Source organism: Dendropsophus ebraccatus, chromosome 9 (assembly GCF_027789765.1).
Source record: "Dendropsophus ebraccatus isolate aDenEbr1 chromosome 9, aDenEbr1.pat, whole genome shotgun sequence".
NCBI lineage: Eukaryota > Metazoa > Chordata > Amphibia > Anura > Hylidae > Dendropsophus > Dendropsophus ebraccatus.
The window spans coordinates 102,560,181-102,578,823 of record NC_091462.1 but is presented as its reverse complement, the minus strand read 5'-3'; the positions used below and the strand labels follow the sequence as shown (position 1 = coordinate 102,578,823).

At 44.4% G+C, this 18,643-nt stretch overlaps 1 protein-coding gene and 1 pseudogene across 2 annotated transcripts; both read right to left on the bottom strand.

The window, feature by feature from the left end:
* Positions 1-1,979: 1,979 nt before the first annotated feature.
* LOC138802247 (U2 spliceosomal RNA) lies at positions 1,980-2,149 on the bottom strand (annotated as a pseudogene).
* Positions 2,150-6,135: 3,986 nt separating this feature from the next.
* Positions 6,136-15,053, bottom strand: DNAJA3 (DnaJ heat shock protein family (Hsp40) member A3). Of its 2 annotated transcripts, XM_069984121.1 has the most exons (12): positions 14,873-15,053; positions 12,600-12,724; positions 11,965-12,048; positions 10,693-10,887; positions 10,440-10,592; positions 10,140-10,287; positions 9,478-9,542; positions 8,633-8,761; positions 8,435-8,550; positions 8,267-8,364; positions 7,724-7,835; positions 6,136-6,835 (listed from the first exon to the last, which is right to left on the bottom strand). In XM_069984121.1, exons 1-11 carry the CDS (start codon positions 15,018-15,020, stop codon positions 7,726-7,728), a joined length of 1,371 nt encoding a protein of 456 aa, XP_069840222.1. In that variant the 5' UTR covers positions 15,021-15,053; the 3' UTR covers positions 6,136-6,835; positions 7,724-7,725. The 2 variants fall into 2 exon arrangements, with proteins under 2 accessions (XP_069840222.1, XP_069840223.1); XM_069984122.1 differs by lacking the exon at positions 7,724-7,835.
* Between the last annotated feature and the right edge of the window lie 3,590 nt (positions 15,054-18,643).

The following is an 18,643-nucleotide window of genomic DNA, read 5'->3' as shown; positions in this document are numbered from 1 at the left end:
CCCATCATGCCCTGGCACACTGGCTTTTAAAGCGAATGTACCACATGAATATGTATATCATATAACATTTCATACGACCTTATCAGCGCTGATTCTTGCTTTGAAGGGGTACTCTAGCCGGGAAAAAAAATTCTTTCAAATCGACCGGTTTCAGAAAGTACCAGAGATTCAGTTCTATTAAAAATTTTCAGTCTTCCAGTACTTATCAGCTGCTGTATGTCCTGCAGGAAGTGGTGTATTCTCTCCAGTCTGACACAGTGCTCTCTGTTGCCACCTCTGTCCATGACAGGAACTGTTCAGAGCAGGGGAGGTTAAGAACTGAGAAAATATCTCGCACAACCTGAAGACAAGATTGGTGCTGTTTCTGGAAGAAAGAGATGACACTGTTCAGTCCCATTATGAGCATCGGCTAATATCCAGAGTCACGAGCACAGACAGCAGCTAGACAGACTCTCTTAAGGGTACATTCAGGCGGAATTCTGAGGGGGAACTTTCCGCCGTGAAATCTTGCCCGTCTCAGTGTGATGCGCTCCTCCGCTGCCGCCGTTCTCTGCTCAAAGAAGTGACATGAATGTAGAGCGGCTGCATCGGAGGAGCGTGCGCTCTCCCATAGAGAAGCAGTGTCACAATGAGACAGGCAGGATTCCACCTTGATTTACTCAGTGTGAACATACCCTTAGGTCCTGTAGGTGGTCAAAGGTATATGGAGCTGTGGTGACTGTATGCCATAGCTGCTGGAGTAGGGTGGTAGGATCCATAGAGCAAACACATTGATGGAGATGGCCCTACAGATGCTCAAATGGGTTAAAGTCTGGGGCTAGGATAGACGTTGGAAGTCATGCTCTTCCCGACATTTCTAGCCATGTGACATGAACCATTGTTTTTCTGGGACATCCAATCCGCCCCAGGGAAGACAATCAGCATGTAGGGGTGTATGTGATCAACAGGGATGGATTCATATCTAGAGAGCGCCTCCACATAGATTGGAGAACGTCCTCCAGACCACCAGCTTGTTTTCTTCCAGCAATGGCTGTCGGGTGTTTGTTCTCTAAAAGAACCAAATGACAACTTCCCAGAGTTCTTTGTGTAGAACTGGCAACTTATATGTGTAATCTATTACTAAGACCAACAGCAGAAAAAAAAGGTTTTATAGTTATAGAGTACAGTTATGACGTTAAAAAAGAAAGTTCTTGTGCGGATTCATAAAGATTGGATCCAGTACCTTCAGCTCTGTGTTCAGCACCATGGACAGCATATCAAATAGCTGCGAACCGTCCCCAGTTGTTCAAGCTTTCTGTGTTGATAACTTTTGAACCCTAATATTGCAAATCTGATTGCAGAAGTTGATTTCCGAGACAATTCTGATCTTATTTATTATGCTACATGAACATCTTTCCATTGGGAAAACTTGTGCTTGATCCGTTCGAATCTAAACGATAATCGTTCGTTTGAATAGCAGTTAACGATTAACAACCGAACGAGAAATCGTTGATCGTTTAAAGACCTGGACCTTTTTTTATCGTTGCTCGTTCGCAAGTTGTTCGCATTGAATAAGAAGTTGTTCGGTAGCTTGCAGTAGTGACGAACGCAATAGCGACGACAAGACGACCGTAAGAATGATCATAAGTAACGATTATCGTTCCATGTAAATGGGTGAACGATTTCAGGTCTTTCGCAATAGCGGTCGTTTGGATCGTTTATCGTTAACGATTATGCGAATGATAATCGTCCCGTCGAATAGGGCCCTAAAAGATAGACCCCCCTCACCCATTACTTGCTCGGGTAATCAGATTTGTTATTTTTCCCTTTTGCTTTTGAAATAAAAGGGGGTCTTCAGACTTTTGACTCTATACAGGCAGATATAAGAAAGACTGTAACATATAAGAGAAAAATGCCTCCTTTTCCAATTATTAGACAGCCACTTCATCTTCACTTAAAAAAAAAAAAAATGCTCAAATACATTGGCTTACTTAGAAATCAAAGCTTCAGATGGGAATTTTTGTTTTGTGTGCACTGAACCTGGAAGCACTGCAATACTAGGTTCTAAAAATCGATTTAATATATGGTCCCCAGATAGGGGACGTATCAGATATTAAACTGATAAGAACAGATACTACACTTGATCTTAGCCAAAGGACCAAGAAGCGATAGAATGGTGAGAATGTCCCTTTCTTCTGCAGCTTTTTGTCTAGGTTACCAACCACCACTCTGCTCTAAAAGCAGCGGTCTGGCTGGTGTATATATAAACGGGGTGGTCCAAAAGTAGGTGGACAGTATGTGTAATAGGGTTATTAAAAGGGAGATTTATCAAACATGGTGTAAAGTGAAATTGGCTCAGTTGCCCCTAGCAACCAATCAGATTCCACCTTTCATTCCTCACAGACTCTTTGGAAAACGAAAGGTGGAATCTGATTGGTTGCCAGGAGAGTTCACACTCTTCCGCTGCGGAGCTCTCCCGCCTGACATGTCAATTCTTTGAGCGGAGGCACGCGAGCCCTCCCATAGATTCCGCCGAATTTACTTAGTGTGAACTAGCCCTTAAAGTGTACCTATGAAGATATAGACAAAAAAAGGCACAAGGCAGAGCGCCTCATAGCGTAACACCATAAATAGAAATGGCCATAGGCCTATTGGCACACATACAGGTTTAGGCTCACCTGATGTAGTTGTGATAAGCCACAACTACTGTATAGCGTATCAAGGAGACTGGAAGAAGGTGGTCGCTGCTGAGGACTCTCACCCGCAGACTCAAGGTGTGCGTTTAGCATAGACGGAATCCAAATGGCAAAAAAGGAGATCTTGTCCTCGCGCAGACCATAAGTAAATTTGTGGTTTATTGATACATAAAAATCCCCAGGTAACGCGTTTCGAGAGCCCTCTGCTCTCTTTATCAAACCTCCAGGATGATTCCTGGAGGTTTGATAAAGAGAGCAGAGGGCTCTCGAAACGCGTTACCTGGGGATTTTTATGTATCAATAAACCAGAAATTAACTTATGGTCTGCGCGAGGACAAGATCTCCTTTTTTTCCATTTGCATTCCGTTTAAAGTGTACCTGACTTTTCAGGATAAGTTGCCATGTGTGCGGAGCATCTGGCCATCATATATCTTGGATATGGCATTTTTCTGCAGATTTCTATTCTGCAAGCAAAATCTGTAAGCATCAATTCTCCTGGTGGGCGGAGCCTGGCGTCTATGGTGCCTGCACATATAGAGAAGAGCATCTTGTATATAGAGAAGATCATCAGCCCTGAGGTCTTTTACAGACAGCTGTCTCTATCTGTCTATCTATGTGGAGCCAGCCCCACATCCCCACTTCATAGACAAGCTTTACTTATTACTACTGATTAGCAAACATCGGAAAAACACAAACACTTAGCAAATAACTACAGGCAACTGGAGAAAATGGATGCCACCCGAGGGAGTCCTGGACAACATGGATACAGCCATAGGCAACACTAAAGGTCGGAAAGCGAGGCAATGTTTCCTCACATCTCAGCTCTGGTTCTCCCGAACCATGTGGGCCAGACCCATGAGCCAAGGCTCAGGAATAGCTTGGGGGTCTGGCATATAAAATCCTTGATATTTGTGTTCAACAGAGATAGGAGACTCCCATTTATTCTGGACCCCAAAAATTAATGGGATTTTACTATCTCAGTTAAACTCTTCTTGTTCTGGGACCTTACATGCCAGAATCCCAAAATATGTACTGGAGGTAGGGACAATGCTGGCCGAATATTTAAGCTTGAGGGTTGCGGAGCAGGTGACAGTCACATAAACCAATGGGCCTAAGTGAGGAATCTGCTGCTGTCACCCTATGCCACAATGTGGTTCACAAGATTCCCAGTATTAGAAGACACTTCTTATTGTCAAGATAGGGACGCAGATGCAGGATTATCCATAAATAATAAATAATCCAGACTTTAAACATGTATTTATTCACTCCACTGTACGTCAGGAGCAAAATGTATGTAAAATGTGAAACATGGTTGGTCTGTATACAGAAGCCCCCAAGAACAAACTCCTGCATCATTAGGTGTTATTAGAGGTTGTGTAGTTAGCTGTTTTGGCCAATAGATGTCCTCAGAGAACACACACATCATGAGTTTTATGCAACTTGCTGATTTCCAAAGGAAGATGTAGTAATGCTTTGGTGCCACCTTGTGGCCACTAGTGATATTACCTGTAGACTTTCCATAATTATTATCATAATCTGATTACATAATTGAAACAGCCAATTCCTTTGCTTATAATAGGGCTTACACTATATTTTATGGATCTGTATGGATAGTAATGAAGTCTCTGTAGAAATATTTTTGAAATGATTTCTATAGCTCTATTCATATGTATAAGTGATTATACTTTATATTGGGCCATGTAAATTATGTACAATAGGTATTACTATGCATTGAAATCCATTTCGACATTGGTGAATCATAATGTATGAGTATGAACTGTATGTAACCAAATAGAAGAACGTCACAGAATCACACTTCTTTAAACTTGAACTCACATCTTTTTGAAAAATGTGAGAAAAATGTGAATCTACATGTTGTTAGTTGTAATACACATCATTTTATCACATATAAAATATGAAGTAGAGCTTTTATTGAGGTTATATGCAGAGAGTCCATGTGAAACAAGCGACAGGAAGAAGCCATTTTTCTAGTGAGAAAACCTACCACTTTATCAGATAAAAATTTTTTCTGAGCCTGCAAGAGTCCAAAGATCCAACAGTTCCCCTGGTTTGGGGTATATGATTTATTCAAAGCCTAATATCTAATGTAGCAACAATCCTAGAATATCTCATTGTATTGTAGCTCTAACTCAGGGGTGGGGATCGTCCGGCCGGCAAGGTCCTCCAGTCCGGCCCCCAAGCTAATAATAAAGTGCACATGCTTACTTCTTCACCATGCTCCTTAGCGGTCAAGGAGCATGGTGTGGAGGTGGGCAGGCACGTACCGTCAGGCTGCATCCATCAGTCCCCTGATTGGGTATGTAAGCCTCCACACCCACAACAGCCTCCGCGCCATCAGCCACACGGCGACTTCGGCAGCTATAGTTTCCAGGGGAAAGAAGGGGGGGGAACTCAGGAGTGGGAGTGCAGGGTATTCAGAGGCACAGCTGTGGCAGCATTACTCTGTAATTACTGGCTGTAATGCGGCCACATGTGCCCCTGTATATAATGCGGCCACATGTGCCCCTGTATATAATGCGGCCACATGTGCCCCTGTATATAATGCGGCCACTTGTGCCCCTGTATATAATGTGGCCACACGTGCCCCTGTATATAATGTGGCCACATGTGCCCCTGTATATAATGTGGCCACATGTGCCCCTGTATATAATGTGGCCACATGTGCCCCTGTATATTATGCTGCCACATGTGCCCCTGTATATAATGCGGCCACATGTGCCCCTGTATATAATGCTGCCACATGTGCCCCTGTATATAATGTGGCCACATGTGCCCCTGTATATAATGTGGCCACATGTGCCCCTGTATATAATGCTGCCACATGTGCCCCTGTATATAATGCTGCCACACGTGCCCCTGTATATAATGCTGCCACACATGCCCCTGTATATAATGTGGCCACATGTGCCCCTGTATATTATGCTGCCACATGTGCCCCTGTCCAATGCTCTTACTAAGGGAAGGGGGTTGTTGGCCCTTTGCACTAAAGCACCTCCAAAGTATGAGGTTTCCACCCACATGCATCACGGTTATGACTGTGTTCTTGGGGTTGTACTCATCCTTCTTTCTCCAAACACAAAAAGTTCTTTTTTGGCCTCATCTGACCACATGACCTTCTCCCATGCCTCCTCTGGATCACCCAAATCAGGAGTTTGAAACTCAGGACCTCCAGCTGTTACAAAATGAGGGTTCCAGCCATTGTTCCCCACTGATCAGTAGATTATCTATCCTGTAGCTGGGTGATAACTCCTTTAACCAAGAGGTTTGCATTCCTTTAGTGTTTAACAAACCTGCTTAGTGGCTCCTTTTGTACTTAATAAAGGTAATTGTGTTGTCTATGTAGAGGTGCAGACTTCAGCGCTGTTGTGAGGTTCAGGTATTTACACCTGTAGATGGCGCTCCATAGCTCTTATATAATGTACATATGTGACAACAAGGATATCTTGGGCAGCGATTTTATTCGCAGAACAAATTGCATGGTCTGTGTCTCCCAGTTATTTTTATCACGAGGAGAATTACTTAAAGCAATAGTAACATACAGTATAGAACATAAAAAGCCTATATGTTATCCATACTACAGTAGTCTCTGCTCTGTATTATAAGGTGCTGGGGCATATCAGATGCCGCATCAAAATATGCATTATGTAAGGACTAGAGAACAAATCTTACTGTATCCCACGTACTTTACATATATGTCTACTTAGCCATTCACAACATACTTCTTGGCTGTATCACCAGGGAGCAGAGAACCTGCAGTGCATCAAATCCAAATGTCAGAGACCAACTTACAATATATTCTATGTATACAGACTGGAGAGCCGGCATGTTATACACTAACAGATGACACAAGGTTGTAGAAGCCGGTGTTGCTTAGCAGCTCAGGAACAGGGACAGACGGGATGTGAATAACAGGGAGGAACAAGTCTAAGAAACACGTTTAGCGTTTGATTAGTCAGTCCTGGAAAGTCCTTCATCTACAGAACAGGAAGGATTCCTGCATTATGGGGCAGATGACAAATCGAAGAGTCTTGCTGGTCTACCCAGTGCCACTCGGGGCCACGCTCCAGATGTAATGGCGCCACAGGTTACTTGTCTCCACCAAGAGTCCAAACTAGGTCAGTTTCCTGTTGATCTCTTTCCTGCAGAGGACAAGTAGTAAGGTTACACAGTATCCAATATACCAGATGTGTAATAGACAGGCTAGTGTTATATGTGTTGCAGATTTACTGAGAATCGTTTCCATCCATCTCAATGGGTTTTATTCTGCATCATGTGCATAAATTTCTACAAACTCCATTCAGATAGAGTCAGAAATTTCTGGTCTGCCCATGAAACCCATTGTCCCTATCTGCATAAGGGAATGTTGGATCAGTGTTAGTCCAGCCGCAGGGACCCCCATCAATCACAAGAATAGGGCAGGTGAATGGTGCATCAGAAAGCATGGCTGACTGCCACTACATTGATATGATTGGCGGGAGGTCCAGCAGTCACACCCCCTCACCCCCCTATCAGACTGGAGTAGGGAACCTTGGCTCTCCTGCTGTTGCAAAACTACAACTCCCATCATACCTGGACAGCCAAAGCTTTAGCTTTGGCTGTCCAGGCATGATGGGAGTTGTAGTTTTGCAACAGCTGGAGAGGCAAGGTTTCCTAACCCTGTACTAGAGTGTATTTATTGTGCGGAGCCCTTTAAGAGTTTAAATGCAGAAACCTATAATTCAATAGTATGGAAAGACCCATGATGTGGACAGAGCCTCAGATGTACATTAATCAGGGCTCTTAGCAGAAAGCTGCAGCTGGTAGACATGAGTGTCTGGGACGTGAGATCAGGCAGGATATCAGCTCTACTAACAATCTACCCTCTTCAGAATAAAATCCATACATCCACCATATGGGGAATATGATCAGATCAGATTGTTGCTATTTGTACAGTAGAATCAATGTGACCCCCCCCCCCCCCCCCCCAAACAATGCGCTTACACCCAAGAAGATGTAAGATCAGAGAAATAGAAACAGCTAATTCCTACCGTCAAGAACTAAACATTTTCTTTAGTTTGCTTAGGAATCCCTCCTTGTTTTCCCCTGCCTGCTCAGCCTCAGGCCTCTCCTCATCAGCTGCAGAGCTCTGCTGTACATGGCCTAGTGGGCACAAACAGTAAACAGGCGTCAGACCCGACCACATTCACCCATCAGAAGTCATGGCTGACTGTGTGAAGAGCAATAACCTGATGTCAGGAAATAAAAATTGCCACCCAAGTCCTGACAACTATGTGTAATGCTATGAGTGTGCAAAACTGAGCAAGCCTGGGATCATGCAAACACGCACAAGACGAACCAGCAAGCAATATATTACAAATAGAGTGTCACTGCAGTCAGAAGTAAAAGCCTATTGACCACCATGTATGATGTCAATATGCCCTGCCCTGAGCGTAGGAGAAAATGCCCTTGAAAGAGACTCTGTCAGTAGGGTTAGGCGGGCGGGGGGTGGGGGGGGCTTGTGTGTGTGTGTGAGTAAAGCAGATCATGTAGCATCCCTATAATGATCTACTTGTATTATAGCTCTCAAGTACCTGTGGTTGTGTTAGTGATGCCATTCACGGTGCCCTCCACATCGGTTTCTTCTTCAGCAAAGCTCAGCATCAGCGCCCGCTGCCTGTCCGTCAGCTTCCTGCAAGAGGACACAGAAGTTAGACGCTCTGAGATCCAAATCCACCCAAATCACTTTCCATCCTACTCACCGAGGAACTTTCAGCTTGATATGTATATAGTGGTCGCCGAAGCCGTAACTGTTCATTCTCACTATGCCTTTGCCGCTTATTCTTATACTCTGATCTGCTTGTGCGCCTGCTGGTATCTGAGACACAAAGATGGAGGTGTCAGACAGACAGTATTAAGTATAAAAAATAAACCACTAATAATGAAGGAAAATCACTCACTGAAACATTGATGGGTTCATACAGTCCTTGTGCCCGGGCAGTACCACCCAAGACTGCTTGAGCAATGGAAACATGCAGATCTGAATGGATGTCGGCCCCGTCACGTCTGAATAAAGGACTCCTCTGCACCTGTATCACATATTGTTACACATCAATGTTATTCAATGGTAAAATGGACGGCTGCTAGAGAGATTTTACTAAAGAACTCTTTTCATTGAAATTGGGTACAATGAAGTAGATCTTGAATTTAAAGGGGTACTCCAGTGAAAATCTTTTTGTTTCAAATCAACTGTTTTCAGAAAGTTATATAAGTGGTATATTCTTTCCAGTCTGACAGTGTTCTCTGCTGCAACCTCTGTCCATGTCAGGAATTGTCCAGAGCAGGATTTGCTACTGCTCTGGACAGTTCCTGACATGGACAGAGGTGGCAGCAGAGAGCACTGTGTCAGACTGGAAAGCAAACACCATTTCCTGCAGGACATACAGCAGCTGATAAGTACTGGAAGGCTGAAGATTTTGAAGTAGAACTTATTTTACTTTCTTGAACCAGTTGAATTGAAAGGGGGGGGGGGGGTAAAATCGCTAGAGTACCCCTTTAACTCTTTAAATAAATAAGACAACAGGTAATAAATAAATGAGGATATATCTTATTTGCATATTGTATACTTTTATACATTGTCACGACCCCCCTAAAAACTTAAGAACTAAACCAGATCTATCTGATGCAACAGAGTGCAAGCAACATCTGCTATTAGGGGCATTACACTGCCCTCTGCTGGAGAATTTTATATTACAGCAAGATAATGATATGAACTGAGAGCATCAGGATGGATGAAGGTACTGACCCTAAAAGTAATAAAGATTTCCTTTCTGCCCACTGGCATTCGAACAGTCTGTCCATCTTCCACACCTACAGGAGAAAAAGTACAGGACTATAAATTTTGAAAATCTATAATTTACACTTTAAAACTCCTAAGAATGCTTTTACCCATTAGGTCATATGGACATCAGAGAATGTGTCACTGATAGCTATTTAGTTGGGTTGGGGAATCTTCCTCTTTCCAGGTGCTTCAAAACTGTATTTCCCATCATGCCTGGCCAGCCAAAGTTGAGGCATGATGGGAATTGTAATTTTGCAATAGCCAGAGGGAGAAAGGCAAATTGTTAGGGTCTAACGTGTAGATTATGCACCAATATGGAGAATTAAAACATAACTGCAGGGCTATTTTATCCCTTCATAACAGTGCTGGAAAGTGAAGAAGTATGGCCCCATTCAAGTCAATAGGGCCTGCTGCACTGGCCGGAAGCATTGTGATGCAGGGAATAGAACGCTGAATCAGTCATGTATCCCCTCCATTCTCAGGACTGCCTGTCTCAAAAAGTCAGACCCTAACTGATCATAACGTGATTGTATATAATTGCGATATATCATCATGTGATTGGATAGGAATATCCCTTTAATGTAGCACAGATTGGGGGTCTGTCTACCATCCTATTTAGCACTTACCTGCAGGTACTGGCACGGTCACAGACTTCTTCTGCTTTGTCTGTCCACTACCCCGGCAGGAGAGGCATGGATTTGTCATAGTCGTACCCCTCCCTCCACAACGTCGACATGTTGATCGCATGACAAAGGGACCGGTGTTTATGGTCTCCTACAAAGGAAGGCATTCATGTAAAAAAAAAAAAACTATAAAAAGACAACACTAAGGGACATCCAGAGCCCAGACGATCTACTTACACACAGCCCCAACAATATACAAGGAAACCACATAACCATTAGCTATACAGTGAACAGACGGCTTACCATGCCAGTGCCATTACAGTAGTTACAGTGCTGAAGCTTTGTACCAGGTTCATTGCCTTTCCCGTTGCACCTCTGACACGTGTCTGTGATGCTGACAGACATCTCTTTGTTCACCCCCTTGGCCGCCTGAATAAACGTAAGGTCCATGATGTACTGCAAGAGGCAATAGAAGAATATGGCTTAAGCCTCAGGTCTTCTGTACAGGTGATCTCCAGTAGGACAATGCACTCTGTGCCTGACAGACAGTGCTCACCTCCTGTGGCTGATCAAAGATATTATTGAAGTCACCAAAGGGCGACCCAGAGAACTCCCCAAAGATCTTGCGGAAGAGTTCTTCTGGATCAACAGTGGGGCCTCCTCTCCAGTACTGCTGCCTTCCTCCGCCGGCTCCAAAATCTGCAGTGCCGTATGCATCGTACTGCTTCCTCTTCACTTCATCGCTGAGAACCTGACAACGGAACAAGTACAGTGAGAAAATACATAAATTACAATTATAAGATCATTAGTGATGTAACTCCACATTCATAGAATCAAAGACAGAGGGGTGCGTTGCTGCAGCTTGTAACAGGTGAGTATCTTTTTTTTTTTTTTTATTTCCCCCTCCGATGTTTTTACAGTCAGGAAATACAGATTGTTTCCTGAAGGCTATCTGATCAGTGTTTCCTGACCATAACAACGTCCACAGGGGACACAAGAAGCCATGACCAGAGACAAATCTTTGATGCATTTATGACGACGTCAAGTCATGGTTGTGGCCACTTACAGGTCCAGTTTGACCCGACTTATTTATAATTAAAGTTTTATTCTCGGCACTCACCATTTCATGCTTCAAAAATTTTATTGTAGAAAAAAATTCATCAAGATTAGACAACGGCAACAGGACGTTTCAGCGTCAAGTCTTTCTCAACAGTAAAGAAGGGCTTGATGCCGAAACGTCCTGTTGTCCTTGTATAATCTTGATGGAATTTTTTTCTACAATAAAACTTTTGAAGCATGAAATGGTGAGTGCCGAGAATGAACTTTTATAATGCTATGGGAATTTTTTTCTTACTACGAGCACCACCCTTGACACAGACGTGCCGCCTAAAAAAACTATTTCCAACTTACTTCAATGACCTGTGATCACAAAGTGACACATATCTTTGGATACTCAACTTATGCTATGAGCAAAGTCGATGTGTAGCCTTAGGTGGCATTTACACTTTCTAAGCTTGGTCCGCGGTTACAGACAATGTGCTTCGGAACGGACACTGAAACTCCCGGAATCATCATTCATAACGATGCTGGGAACTCAGTGTAAATCTTTGTGCTACTGTACTGACACAGCTGGGTGACTGTCAGTACACTAGCATGGAGATTTAAACTGTTTCAGAGTTTGATGCAATGGATTCCGAATTCCGGTCCGTAGCACATTGTCCATGCACGGACCCTTCTTGTGGAGCATGTGAATGCCACCTTGCGGACCGCAGCCCCTTGCCTCATGGACATACGGGACAATTCCTCTTTAGCATATATCACTGATTACCTCATAGGCTTCAGCCAGCTGGGAGAACTTCTCCTTGGCCTGAGGGTCCTCTTTGTTGGTGTCTGGATGGTATTTTTTGGCCAGCTAAAGCGATAGACAGATGCAGATCAGATCACATTCATCATATCATTTACATGAGACACTAACAGTACAGAACACAATGAAGGGTTAAGATCCATTGATATATATGGTGGTGTCCACTATAAAATAAGGCCATGTTGCTTCACTAGAAAGGAGCAGATGACATATGTATAAGTCAAGCACAGGGATGGGGAACCTTCGGCTCTCCAGCTGTTGCAAAACTACATTTCCCATCATGCCTGGACAGCCATCGGCTGTCCAGGCATGATGGGAAATGTAGTTTTGCAACAGCTGGAGAGCTGAAGGTTCCCCATCCCTGGTCTAGTAGGTGGACAATGATAGGTAACAGTATGTCTCTAGGCGTGATGCACGGTCACTGATCTGTTTGCTGTATTTCACAAGGAGGGAACACAAGTCTCCACATCACTAATCAATATATAACATCAAAGTGCAGTGGACGGTCAGCACTGGGTCTATGGTGTAACCAGGTCACATGGAGACAAGCACTCTCCTGATCAGACATCAATGTGAGTCCTAATATCCGCATCAGTCACCTGGTAATAGGCCTTCTTGATTTCTTTCTGGCTCGCAGTCTTCGGCACTCCCAGGACCTGGTAGTAGTCGGCCTTGTTGGATAATGGTGAACTTGTGTGGAAGTGGGAGACGTGTCCTAAGAAGGCTACAAAGACAAGTCAGAGAGGGGGGCGGTTATGTGGTGGAAATAAAGGCCATAAAGTACACCTGTGTAATAACCGACCACAGATTCACCAAGAAGTTTAAAAAAAAAAAAAAAAAATCAGGTGTCTGGGTGTTCAGACCGCATCGATTGTTAATAGCAGGGAGAAGCACATGAATGTGCACTTCTCTCTCTCTGGCTCACTGTAGGAGCCAGGCTCCATAAACTACAATAGAGACTGCCTTCTGGAGTGAGAAGACAGCGGGTCAGGGAGTGAAGCGCACAGTTGCATGCTTCTCTCTAGCTGACGATCGTTGTGGGAATCCAAATGCTTAGCTTCCATCTGATCAAAATACTTTTGCCCTATGTGGCATGACAGAGGATTTCAGGAGGCTGTCTTACCAAATACAGCTCTGGAACAATCAGACCCCCACCAATCATAAAACAGGCAGGGAAAAGCATGCAGCTGAGCACTTCTTAGCCAGGGAGGGGGTAGTTATAGACAGCGGTGATCACTTACTTTCCCGGTTCCAGCGCCGGGTCCTGGACTGCGCCGCCCCATACACCCATCCCGCACCCGCTTCCTGGTGCTGAATGGCTGAGCTGCCTTGAGACGTCACGTCTTATGCGCAGCTCACACAAGGAAGCGGCCGCGGGATGGTTGTACGGGGCGGCGTGATCCAGGACCTGGCGCCGGAATCGGGGAGGTAAGTGATCGCCGTCGTCTATAACCACCCCCTCCCCAGCCATAGCTTAAAAATACCCCCAGGCCGGAGTACCCCTTTAATCTCATTGTAACAGAGACTATGTTTAGGCCCAGACCTATCATCATCAGCCACCGACCGCACACCGCTATGTGTAATAGTGATGTGCGGCCAACAGCTGATGATTGCCCAAACAGTTAAAGGGGTTATCCAGCGCTACAAAAACATGCCACTTTTCCCCCTACTGTTGTCTCCAGTTCAGGTGCGGTTTGCAATTAAGCTCCATTTACTTCAATGGAACTGAGTTTCAAAACCCCACCCAAACTGGAGACAAGAGTAGGGGGAAAGTGGCCATGTTTTTGTAGCGCTGGATAACCCCTTTAATACTTTACACGGCCCTTGTAAAATGATTATTGGTCTGTGTAAGGGTCCATTTACACAGAAAGATTATCGGCCAAAGATTTGAAGCCAAAGCCAGAAACAGATTATGAACAGAGATCAGGTCATAAAGGAAAGCCTGAGGTTTCTTCTCTTTTCAAATCCATTCCTGGCTTTGGCTTCAAATCTTGGCAGATAATCTGTCAGATAATCTTTCTGTGTAAATGGACCCTAATGGGCCCAGTAAACGAGCACCGATCTAGCAGATTAGCGCTTGTTTACAATATTAAACAGGACTTCATCTGCCCGTGTAGTAGAACCCTAAGTAACTTGCAGAGAGCTGGGGAAAGAACGCGGATAGTGCGCACTTCTCTCTTACCCCAGGAAACACACAGACCCCAACCAATCCAAACTTTGACGTATCGCTACTACATGTTAAAAGTGGTGTTTTTGTTTTTTTATCATTTAAAGCGGCAGTGCCCAATTTTGCAACAGCTGAAGGGCCAAAGGTTCCCCATCCCTGATGTAATCGGTGGGGGTCTCAGTCTCCATTGATCACATAGATAGAAGTGTGATAGCCCCTCTTAGAGGAGTTTTCTCATATTATGACGCCATATCACTAGCGTATGCCATCACTTTATTGCTGGTCTGCTCTCTGGGGCCCTCAGAATGAAGGGGCCACAGTCATGCCTCAATACTGTGGCCCCCAACACTCACCACTCATATAGTGAATGTGTAACCTAGCGATCATCACATGACCAGGATAGAACACAGGGATCTGCCACTCAGGAGACAAGGAAAGCTGGATGACACTGTAGACATATGTATGTAAGACCAGACATTACTAGTCAATGTGTGCACAGGATGGACAGTAGAGCAGAGACAGAAGTGCTGCAAAACTACAACTCCCAGCATGCCCAGACAGACTTCGGCTACCATGGCATGCTGGGGGTTGTAGTCTTGCAGCAGCTGGAAGCTCGTAGGTTGGAGGACAGTGAGGTGACACTGCAGAGAAGATAACCTTGAGTGTCCAGCACACATGGGCGCACAGGCCGCCGCCATCACTCACCTCCTGCAGGTGCCCGGGTCACCGCCGCCCTCAGAGCCCGCAGCACAGCCCCCTCCGCCCGGGGCCACCGCTGAACCCCAGGAAGCAGCTGTCCCCGGGCCCCAGACACGGCGACTGAGAACCAACGCGAGGAGCAGCGAGCCGCCATCTTGCCGGGGGAACTTTCCACCACCGCGCACGCGCACTGGACACCGCTCTGGAGGAATGTCATTAGGACACCGGAAGTGCGCCCTGTTGCTCTACTCAAACCTTGTGACTTCACCGCGCGTTAGGAGCCGCTGGGCGCCATCTTGGTACTCCCTAGCTGCTGGTGAGGAACTTTCTGCCAGTTTCTAGAAAGTTGCGTCGTTTGTTGCTGAGCTCCACGTTGGCCTTATACCTCTAATATACTATATTTATGTGAGGTTTTGAGCTAGGAAAGTTATTCTACAGACATTTCACACTCATGAGCATGAAAAACTGGGACATGTAGTTCAGTGGACAATGTTCATGGTGTATGTGGGCAAAAGGGCCTGTCATGGTGTACCCATTGCACATAATGGGTCAAACATAGTCTATTGGTGACCATTTCTGAACTATACTGTTATTTTGTGCACCTGAAAAGTGCAGACCTTTTTTTTAGCATCGTATATAGTAAAGTATATAGTAATAAATGGCCAGAACACAGATGTTAGTCGACTATGTTCAGTCCTTTTAGCACAATGGGCCTAGTGTAGTATGCTGTTGTATACATTGGCATACCTTTTGCCAGACGGCTATGTATGCCCCTTAAAGGGATCCAATCATTATAAAATTGCCTCAGCAACTATTAAAGGGGTAGTCCAGGAAAAAAAATCACTTGTGGGGTGTGTGGCCTCTGTACCCTCTGCCGATTTCCCCATCGGGTCCCGGCTTCCGTACTACAAATAGAGCCGCAAGTTACAGCGCATTACCCGCAGCTCTATTAATTTCCTTTGGAGAAAAGAGACGAGTACAGCGGAAAAGCGATGTCCTCGGCTCTTTCCGTCAGCTCCATAGGAATAAATAGAGCTGTGGGTCATGTGCCGTACTCTATTCATAACACAGAAGCTGGGAGCCCAATACAGAGATTGGCGGGGGAGAGCAGAAGCCTACTTTTCCCCTATCCTGTGAATAGGGGAACAGTTGACTTCTCCTGGAATACCTCTTTAATACGTTACTATATGGCCCCGAGCACTGTCTCATCACTATGAGCCTGATAACGCACTTTGTAAATCCTTCTTTTGTAGACATGTGGATGCTCCTCAGCTCCTAACTAGTCAACACCGGCGGGGAAGCCTCTTAGGCAATCGTGTCCCTGGGAGCGGCGCCATATAGGAGTCTGCAGCTTCACAGAGGGTCCCTCCCTGAGCGCCGACACTTCCAGAGAGGCATGATCACCAAAGATATATCCTGCCAGCCGTGACTAGTCCAAAACTGAGGACCCCCCACATGCCTACGTAAGATTTACAAAGTACGTCTTCAGGCAATATGAGTAACACACATAGCCATTACTTATATGCCTGAAAACAGTGCTTGGGGCCATATAGTAACTTATTTACCAATTTAAAAATATTAGTCCCCTACATTGACATTGCAGCAGTGGTGGTGGTAGTGGGGGTTGGGGCTTCCAACCTATGTGCCATTCGGTTTTGAATCGAGCCACACAGATGACCAGGACTTCCTGTGTTTAGTCTCTTTTTTTCAACCAGCACAAGACTAAAAAGCTTTCTTTCACTAGAGACAACCTAGTGGGCACTACAAATTACTCAATACTGAGTGCCAGCCCCCAAGCTCAAAAATACACACAATTAAATACACAGGGAAAAAGCGAGTATAAGGGTCAGTTCCTACTGAGGAATCAGCGACGAAATTTGAGCGGAGGCGCCCTATACCTTACACTGAGGCACTGAGATAGGCGGAATTCCAAGGGGAGTCCGTAACAGGCATTCTGTTTGGAATTTTGGTGCTGATTTCTTAGTGTAAACTGACCCTTAATGGGCTGCACCTTAGAAAAATTTACAAAATAGAAACCCTTTACTTGTACACAGCCTTGCACAGCAGACATTTAAAAACACTGTAGTTCTGAATAACAAGAACTGTATATAAACTTGATAATCATATTGAATAAATAATGCAATACCAACAATTCGTGAGACATGAGTAGAAAAAAGGTGCAAGTCCAAAAAAGGATGCTTACAGCAATGTGTATGTATAGTAGACTAATAAAAAAATCTAAGTGCCAGTGCTAAAAAGTAATGAAAAGATAACCAAGCAGGGATTGTGAGAACAGATGATACAAAAACATGAAAAAATACTGCTCTTTGTGGGTGATCAGGACTTCAGTCCCCACACGTTCTGTCCTCAAGACTTTATGAGTTTATATTTGCCCAGATTACTCCGATATTTATTCAGAAGGTGTACAGGTTTACATTGAACATCATAAGGATCAATGTTTGTATGTTTTCTGTTTTTAAAGTGTTTTTAAATGTCTGCTGTTGTGTACGAATAAAGCACTTAACAGAGAGCTGATAAATCTTGCTTCTGTATCACAGGTATCACATTGAAGATTGTCAGCAGAAAAGACCGTCTGCTCCATCTAGTCTAGTTGTGAGTAGTTCAGGACATGAAGGCTGGAGACTGGCTGCATCCACTGCGCACACAAGAGAAGCTGCTTTATATCTTTCCTTATTCCCTCAAGAAGTCGCCCCAGGATCATGTAGGATGTTAGGAAGAAGCTGCTGAGCCAGATATACTGTACACCAGTGTGTTAAATAACTCCCCTGGTGTCTGAGTGGTCATTTATGAAGGAGCTGGAGTTGGTGTCTGATGAAATTCAGGAGTCGGAGCTGCGACTTCCCATCTCCACAGCTCTGCCTGACGTCTTTTTTTTTCTTTTCATGGGAGTTCCTATTTTAAAATCATTCATGAGGAATAGAAAAGTATAGTAAATGACAGAAACTCACAGCTGCGTCACACGATAAGTTGCGCAGATAATACCGGTCAGAAATACGTAGAATAAATATATAACTAGGTACCGGAATCACATATTAAAAATTAACTTTTATTAATTAACTTTTATAATTGGCCGGAATCACCATCTCCGGCACGCTGGAGGCAGTGAGTGATCCCTGAGGGGACGTGTTGTGTTGTGTATCTCGCAGCCTTGTGATTGTAATGTAACATCTGCTTAAGTGCTATATGACACTAGATGCTGGGAATTGTGCAGGATCTATCTACTGTCGCCCTGCATGTTTCTGTTGCAGATCATGAAACAGTCTGGATGCCCTGCTGGGTATCAGGGTACATGATGTATGCATTGAATCACTATGGATTGTAGTATATTAATCTGCATGAAATTATAGTATTTGCTGGATGTAACCCTTTATTATCATAGAAGATCTCTCCTCCAACAGTATGTCAATCCTGCACAATATCATCACTGATGCATTACATATTTATCTAATTACATCATCTTGATCAGGAGCCCCAAGTGCTTATCGGGGGCCGATCTCCTGATGATGTAACGTACATCTGATAACACACACAAACAGACATAAGGTATTCGCCTTGTCCTCGTTTATCTCAAACCCCCTGCTTAGGTCTGTATTCATGTATTGCCCGGCTGGGCACTGTATGCATTATAGCCTATTTTATATCTTTGGTTGAAAATCTGTATATTGATGAATTATTGTGTTATCTTATAGTCTCCTGATGATCCCAGAGAGACATCTGGGTGAAACGCGTAGAGACAGAGATAGAGATATAAACACA